The sequence below is a fragment of the Euprymna scolopes genome, chromosome 14, assembly GCF_053919585.1.
Source record: "Euprymna scolopes isolate OS-2025 chromosome 14, ASM5391958v1, whole genome shotgun sequence".
Classification (NCBI taxonomy): Eukaryota; Metazoa; Mollusca; class Cephalopoda; order Sepiida; family Sepiolidae; genus Euprymna; species Euprymna scolopes.
The window spans coordinates 155,415,824-155,424,940 of NC_136495.1; the positions used below are offsets into that span (position 1 = coordinate 155,415,824).

The window sequence follows — 9,117 nt, forward strand, 5'->3', positions numbered from 1 at the left end:
TTAAATGCCTTGTGGTTGCATGGCATGGTCAATAAGAAAATTGCAAAATAAGAAATATGAATTGAGGTTTTCAAAGTCTCGACATTTTTCTTATTAACCCATACCACACAGTCACATGTGGCACAAAGCATTTAAACCAACTATGACTAACATCTCTATGAACTACTATCCACGAGGGGTTTACAAAAAAAAATGCCAAAACATTAAGATTTTAAGTTGAATACTTGTTTATTATTTTAAATAAATAATTTATTTTGGAAAACAAGAAAAATGTGCTATTTGGTTTTCTAATTTCTATAATATAACAACAAAGATATTTGTAGTATGAGTACTACTTTGTATTTAACTTTTATTTATAACTAGTAGGCTAACCCTTCTATCTGTCTACCTCTCTCTATCCGTTTCTTTTTTCCTCTCTTCGTTCTTTTCCACCCCCCCCTTTCTTCTTCATTCAGCCCATTGTTCCTTTTTAACGTACACACATAAACGTTTTTATAGATTTCTTGGAGTCAGCATAAGAGAATTAATTCCTTGATTAAAAAAAAATCAGTTATTTCCTTTTAGTTAATACATAATCTGGCTGGAAAATAGATACCCCCTCCCCTTGACCAAATCTACACCAGGTTAGGGTCGAAGAATAAATAATTTTTCCTAAATTTAAGATATTATTTATCTGAGGCAACGCTGAACAAGAAAATACCAACTTTGTGGGTCTTTGTTTTATCATTTTTTACTTTTAGCTAAACATACACACATACAACTGGCCTTTATGTTACAAATTCTTTGCTTAATATATATTGTTTCTTTACTTAATATATATTGTTTCTTTACTTTCAGACGCCAGAGGAACATGAAGCAGAAACGAAAATCAAATCAAAGGAAGCCAGAAAATATATTTTCAACTGCTTGGACGATATGGCGCAGGTGAGAATGCCCCGGAGCTTCACACAAGACAAAGGGTTCGCTGTAAGCCGTCTTAGTATAGTGTTGTTTAGCTCAGGCATGTAGATTACTAGCCCAGCTGTTCGCAACTTGTTATGACTCGTCATCAACAACTAATTTTTTTTTTCTCTTCCCCCCCCCCCCTCCCAATTGCAGCATCATATTTTCTTTTTCTTTTTGACATGATCACAAAACCTGCGTTTTTTTTTTTTTTTCTTTCTTAGACAAAAAAATCCATGTAAGACAGTATGAAAGGTGACCCACTTATCTTTTTTTATATATATATTTTATTTATTTATTTTTTTTTTTGTTAATTTCTGTCTTGTTTCACAATTATAAACTTTGGTAAAATTAAACTAATATTCTAGTGGCAAATTAGTATAAAAAGAAAAAAATAATTGCACATAATAAAGTTATAATTTGATAATTGTAAAATTTACTGTAATTATTAATTGCGACATTACCGTTTGCATTCTGATGCTTTCTTTAAAAGCTATGAGTTTTAGATAACCTACATTTTTAATGTGCTGCTATTACAGAGTAATGACGTTTGCTATATTCATATATGCTATTAAAACATCCGAATAGTAAATTTTGCTTCGTTTATACAAGTTTATTCCCCTCTCCCTTTACCCTAAAAAAGGTTGTGTAAACAGGTGTTACTATACGCTGGAAAGATATGCGTGGACACATTGTACCTCTATTTTAATCAAGCAGAATGTACATTGGACGATATCAAATGCATACTAATAGTTAACAAATGCTCATCTACATTTGCACGCAAACAAAATGAAAATGAATATTAAAACTAGATGCACAAAAATCAGCTCTGAAGGTTTGTCTATAGTCACCCCCCCCCCCCCCGGAATTAATTCCTAGTTTAGTCACCTAAATTCTTGCAAGTTGAGAACAAATGATATCAAAGTTGTGTTCATGTTTCTCCCGCAACAAAATATTCACTTTTGCTTCTCCATTACTCCATCACTACTTCCCAAATCGGCTGTCATATTTTCCTTTTCATCCTCTTCCCAACTGACAGCAACCTCACATGCACAAGATAATCCCATTACCATGGAACAAAATAAACGTCTTTTTATTCTGCCGCCTCAAACCACGATAGCTGCTAAATTCGCATTTACCTTATTTTTTGTATCGGACAGGTGTCAGTTTTGAATGCCGTTGCTTCTCTAGAGAGGGCACGCGCCAACCGTGGATGTTTATTGCTGTGGTTCTCCGCACCATTATTATAAACTCTTTACTCCAATGTGGATATTTTGAATTGATATTAAATTTAAGTGTTGCTAATTGACAGAAAAAGTTTGCTTCTCAAGATGCAAGCACTTCATGAATAATGTTTGCTGTTGATTTTGAATTTTCACATAGTTGGTAGCATTTTTACAAGGTTGGTAGCATTTTTACAAGGTTGGTAGCATTTTTACATGCAGACATTACTTATCTGTTGGTATTGCAACAATGTTCCTGTGCTTTGATTGAGAAGGTTTCTTCTTTGATCTGCATCATGTTCTAAACCTTAGCAGTACATGCACGGTGATCTGCAATATGATCGCAAAAGATGGTTGGCTAATTGAACTGTTGAAGATCGACCATTTGAGAGCTGAGCCATATCCTATTTGCACTTGTGCCAGCCACATCCTCAGACGCTCACCGCTGCACTTGTGCCAGCCAGAAAAAATGATAGCGAGTATTATGATACAAATTAATTCCCTCATTGAGTGACTAGCTGCATGCTAATACCATCGAAGACATCTCTACAAGATAAACGACAATAACTTCAGGTTGAGGTATCTGTGGAGAACAATAGGCAGAACACAGTTGGCAGGATTGCAAAACATGGCCAATGATATTCGTCTGTTGACAGAACTTTGAAATTTTTGATATTACATCTTTATGACTGGCTGTTTGTTAGTCAATACAATTTAACCTTTCCCTTAACATTGTTTAACCTTGACCTTAAAATTGAGCAGCTGGATTAAATTGCTGCAGCTTAAAAAATAGCACAAACAGACATCTTTTTCATTGTTTCTATAAATTTCCTAATGAAGGTACATTCTACTTGGTATTACTCAGTATCAAGATTAATTTCACATTTGCATTTTTTTAATCAGATTTTTCATACAAAAAAAATGGATGTATTTTTATTAGTGTTATGACTTTGTTTAATGCTATGTTTATCATAGTTATAAAACGTTCTTCGTGTTATGATCTTATTTATATAATTCTACGGACAACATCAGGTAACCAAACCAGTCCCTTCTAAATTTTAACTATGTTTTTTCATCTTGAGTTAGAAAATTATTAGATTGTAATTAAAATGGTAATTCATGTTCTTCCTGATGTAGATGTTTCCTTGTCCTCACGTGGCATGTAGAATTGCTTCCCTTTATTACTAAGCTGCTTGCCTGCAAGATATTTACTTTGATCTTTATACTTTTTTTTTTTTACTTAAAATGACATTTATCAAACGGATTGTAGTACATAGTACAGCAAACTTATTTCACACTTATATTTACTTGTTATTTTTACTGCATTTTATGTTATCTTCATTCTGCCTGTGGTCAACTCTTCAGTGTCTATAGAGGGTGTTTGATTTCATTGATGTATTTATTTTTCATTTAATAATTTTTCTTTCTCATTTCAATTGGTAGTTATGTATGTCGAATGTCATTCTCTTATTAAACAGGTGTTGAATGAAGTTGATTACTAAAAAGAACATATTTACTTATGTTACATAATTAGTGATTATTATGAATTAGTTTAAAAAAGTTATATGTATATTGGCAGAGAAATTATACAAACGTTTCGGATTTTTTTTTTTTTTTTTTTTTCCGACCCAAACAAGCCATATTGCCACTTGGACGTATGGGGTTACTATTTATGATCATGTTTAAAGAGAACTATGTGGGGAATCGAACAGCAAGATGTTTGTTAACATTATATTTAAACTTTTGCAGGTTAGTGCAATCAGGGAACGGGGAGAGAATTTCAACGTCTAGCAGTCCAAGGGAAGAAACTATCAGAGTAGGGAGTTTTCCAGCATCTAAGGATCTTAACAGTGAGGATATGGGATTTTGCTGCTCATAAGATTAGTCGGGGGAGTTTGTACATATAGGAGGCACAAGTGCTTTAAGTTTGTTAGAGTATATTCCATTAAAGTATTCGTAAAACTAGAACAGGAATGCAACATTTTGGCAACTTGACAGGTTAAAATGTGCGACCTATTAAATTTGAAACTCTTTTTTTGGACCCTGTCTAAGAAGAGAGTAGTGGTAGATGCACCAGTCCAGATGTGGCAACAATACTCCATGCATTGCAAATGGTGGCTTTGTAGAGGTAGATAATATTCTTATGTATGAGTAATTTTTTTTGCATGGTAGTGGGAGCCCACCTTCTTTGCAGCAGTGTTTGCTAGTTATCTTATCTCAAACAATTACTAGTTATCGTGTCATATCTCAAACAATTACTAGTTATCGTGTCATATCTCAAACAATTACTAGTTATCGTGTCATATCTCAAACAATTACTAGTTATCGTGTCATATCTCAAACAATTACTAGTTATCGTGTCATATCTCAAACAATTACTAGTTATCGTGTCATATCTCAAACAATTACTAGTTATCGTGTCATATCTCAAACAATTACTAGTTATCGTGTCATATCTCAAACAATTACTAGTTATCGTGTCATATCTCAAACAATTACTAGTTATCGTGTCATATCTCAAACAATTACTAGTTATCGTGTCATATCTCAAACAATTACTAGTTATCGTGTCATATCTCAAAAATCAGAAAGCCTCTTATAACTAAATCCAGCTCCTGACTTTCTCAAAAGAATCCTTGCAGCAAAGAGGATAAATAAAAGTTATTGTCACCTTTAAAACAAGTTTGTTTCTGATTGACAGCACTGTTTAGTTTAGAAGAAAGATTGCCTTGATTTAGAATTAACTTATGTTTTGATGAAAAATGGAGAAATGTTAAAAAGTTAGAAATGTAACAAAGAGAAATGCTAAAACAAAGAAATGAAGTAGGTCAAATCAAAACATTACTTTAACAGAATTAGTTATAATTATAGTTAATAATTAGTTATAATTATAGTTAATAATCTAATGATGAAATGATGCTGTAATAATATAACTTTCAATCATTTAAAAGAAACTTATTAAATAAAATAATTTGATAAGCAAAACATTTTGACGACTTCATAAACAAGTCCATCATTTTAATCTTTTTATTAAATAGTTGGAAAATATGTATCAATTTGTGACCTTTTGAAAGGAGATTGAGAACATTGAAACTGTGGAATGTAAAGTTTTCATATAAATCTTAACATTCTTAGCAAACTCTTATGTATTTAAGGGTGATCGTTTTTTAAACTATTTACATTTAATGATTTTACAAATAGAGCTTAAAACATTACCTTAATGGAATAATGATCATAAATAATTGATGATTTCATGACGAAATGATGCAGCAATAATAAAATGTCACTTTTGATTATTAAAAAAGAAATTATTTAAAGAAAATAATATTTTAATATAAAACAGTTGACATGGATCAGTACAAAATGCAAGTATAGTCTCCTGGGCAATGCCAAATAGAAACAGTTTTTGGTAAATATTTTCTGTCTTAAAAATGATTTAATTTGCACTTGAATTTATTAAAACTATATGACTCAAATTCAAAAAGAAAAAAAATATGTGCAAGTTAATGTTTTGTCAAAACCATATTTAGTCAATTGTCACATTCCTTCAATTAGAAATACTCATACAATCTTATCTCCAAAATTCCTTGGTCTTTGTGGTCAAATTTTTGCTCTTTTTAAATATTTTTTCTTTTCCAAAGTTTACATGTGAAAAATGCATTTTCATAAAATCAGTGGTTAAAATACAATTTAAATGATACTGAAAAGTTATGGTAATTAAGTAACGAGATCATTTACTTGACTATTCTGTAGAATTTTATATAGGTTTCATCCTCCCCCACTCAGCCCCTGCCCACCCATATTTCAGTCTTGCTTTGTTGATGCCTATCATAACCATTTGGTTGCAGCTTGGATTTTTGTAAATTCTTATGTCACAATATAAGCAGAATTTAATTTTTTTTTTTTTTTTTTATCCTTTTTTTATAAAAAATAAAAAATATTTTCTTTGCCTCTATTATTTATTTCTTTTTTATAAAAGACGCAATTATCAAGCAAAAACAATTGCTTTCACGCAATATAATGCTACACTATCTTAAATATTAAAAAAATGTACAACAAAATCCCCTACTTTATGCATAATTTTTTTTTTTTTTTTCATTACTGATAATTTTCTATTCTGAAACTGCTTAAATCTGTATTTGTGATCATTCTGATGCCTTTTGAATGCTAATACATTTTCCCTTGGTTTGAATTGATATTTTTCTTTAATTTGTTTCAACATTTAATTAGTTTTAAGTTTTTCTGCTTCACAAAATTCTGCTTGTATTTGGCAAATTATATTGAAATTTGTTGTATTGGCTCTCTCTTTCTTTCTCTCTCTCTCTCTCTCTCTCTCTAAATGATTATAAACCTTTTTTTTCCTATTTGCTTTAATCATATATTTGCACATGCTTTTTTTGTAAATCATGTCTATGTGAATGAGAGAATAACACTACTGTATGCATCTTTCCATACATGTGTGGATGTGTGTATATATATATATATATGTATGTATGTATGTATGTATGTATGTATGTATGTATGTATATAGTCTAGGTTAAGAATGTATTCATAGGATAAAAATCTAGATAATATTCACTAGGTTTATATAACAGTGCTCAATAATTAATAGAGCTATTTACATAAATATTTATTCATATAGATGTGTACAAGTTTTGCTACATTGGCATGACAATGTTTCGATTTATAGTGATTAATAACTAAGATCTCTCCATGCAAAGTCTGCCTTTTCATTTTAATGTTCATATTGAAAAAGAAAAAAAAAAGTCATGTGATCCAATTTGGAAAATATTTAAAACAAGTTGTTACTATGTTTGGATCTAAAGAGGTTATTTTTTAAATCGGATCACGACTGTTTTCATCCAAATCTTTTTCATTTTCTTCTATATTTTAACTTTTTAATAACTATAGATCGAAACTCTGTTACGCCAGTATAGCGAAGCTGGTGAATGCATGTATATCAATGATGAACTTTGAAACAGCGAAACAGTACTGTATGTGGATGACTATAATTCTCCCTATCTTGGGTTGAGCATATTGAGAAGTGATATGTATATTATATATAATATATATGTATATTATATATACTATATATGTATATTATATATACTATATATGTATATTATATATAATATATATGTATATTATATATAATATATATGTGTATTATATATAATATATATGTGTATTATATATAATATATATGTATATTATATATACTATATATATGTATATTATATATAATATATATGTATATTATATATAATATATATGTATATTATATATAATATATATGTATATTATATATAATATATATGTATATTATATATAATATATATGTATATTATATATAATATATATGTATATTATATATAATATATATGTATATTATATATAATATATATGTATATTATATATAATGTATATTATATATAATATATATGTATATTATATATAATATATATGTATATTATATATAATGTATATTATATATAATGTATATTATATATAATGTATATTATATATAATATATATGTATATTATATATATGTATATTATATATAATATATATGTATATTATATATATGTATATTATATATAATATATATGTATATTATATATAATATATATGTATATTATATATATGTATATTATATATAATATATATGTATATTATATATAATATATATGTATATTATATATAATATATATGTATGTATATTATATATAATATATATGTATGTATATTATATATAATATATATGTATGTATATTATATATAATATATATGTATGTATATTATATATAATATATATGTATGTATATTATATATAATATATATGTATGTATATTATATATAATATATATGTATGTATATTATATATAATATATATGTATGTATATTATATATAATATATATGTATGTATATTATCTATCTTCTATATATCTATAAAAACAGAGATGTGTGTGCCACAGACGATTTCTGATTGGTTAATCCAATAATCACATCTCCTAAAAAACAACCGTTTCTACGCTCTTACCTTTACCATAAAATATTATGGCTTTATTTATTGTCCATCTTGGAAGGGTTTAATTTTTTAATAACTTGTTATTTACAAATTAAAAAAATACGAAACTATTATACGAAACTAAACTACACGAAATACGCGCACACACGCACACACACACGTTCACTACCGTCACGTTGTTATGGCAACCAAACCCGCTGACTTACATAAACAGTAAACACACACAGTAAATGTGATTTTCTTCATTTTCTCATTTCACTCGTGGTCGTGTATTACTGTACACATAGATTCGAATAAGTTGCCAAAAAACAAATATATAACAAATAAATGTTATCAAAGGCAAATTTTTCGTGTTTTTATTCAATTTAACATGTTTATTCAGCTCGAAAAGCATACAGTGTTTACCGATGTATTGGAAAATTCAAGATGGCGGCCGATTCTCTCTTTAACACGGTAAGTTTGGAAAAAGGTGTAATAAATAAAAAACCGGTTAAAATACTGTTAAAAACTCGCTCAATATATGTTACCGTGACATAGGTTGACATATATTCGGCGGGTTTTTAATAGTATTTTGTATAGTTTTTTATTTATAACACCTTTTCCCAAACTTACGGTGTTAAAGAATGTGTGAGACGCCATCTTGAATTTTCCAACACATCGGTAAACACTGTATTCTTTTCGAGCTGAATAAACATGTTAAATTGAATAAAAACACGAAAAATATATCCAGTTTTTATCGTTTTTTTTACCTTCTCTGCAGAAGTACAAAAAAAACAAAACAAAAAAAAAAAAAACGGAAGGTACTTTTACAGAATGTTAAACTAACCCTAACCGATGTTTTATGTTTAGTTTAGGAAAAGTCAGAAGAAACAAAAGTCATTATTGCATGAAATATACGTATTTAGTTGAAGTATTGTTTATG

General features: G+C 28.5%; 1 protein-coding gene across 20 annotated transcripts in view; it reads left to right on the forward strand.

Annotated features, from left to right (window-relative positions):
* The window catches only part of LOC145293296 (homeodomain-interacting protein kinase 2-like), a 288,357-nt gene that overhangs the window by 178,005 nt on the left and 101,235 nt on the right, over positions 1-9,117 (forward strand). For 16 of the 20 annotated variants that reach the window (XR_013869708.1, XR_013869707.1, XM_080139909.1 and 13 more), the window contains exon 5: positions 838-966. Coding sequence is in view for 18 of the 20 variants with exons in the window: in XM_080139909.1 (XP_079996035.1) it covers positions 838-966 (129 nt within the window). In the remaining 2 variants the exon portion in view is untranslated. The remainder of the gene's footprint in view (positions 1-837; positions 967-9,117) is intronic. The other 4 variants (XM_080139919.1, XM_080139921.1, XM_080139917.1 and 1 more) reach the window with 1 other exon arrangement.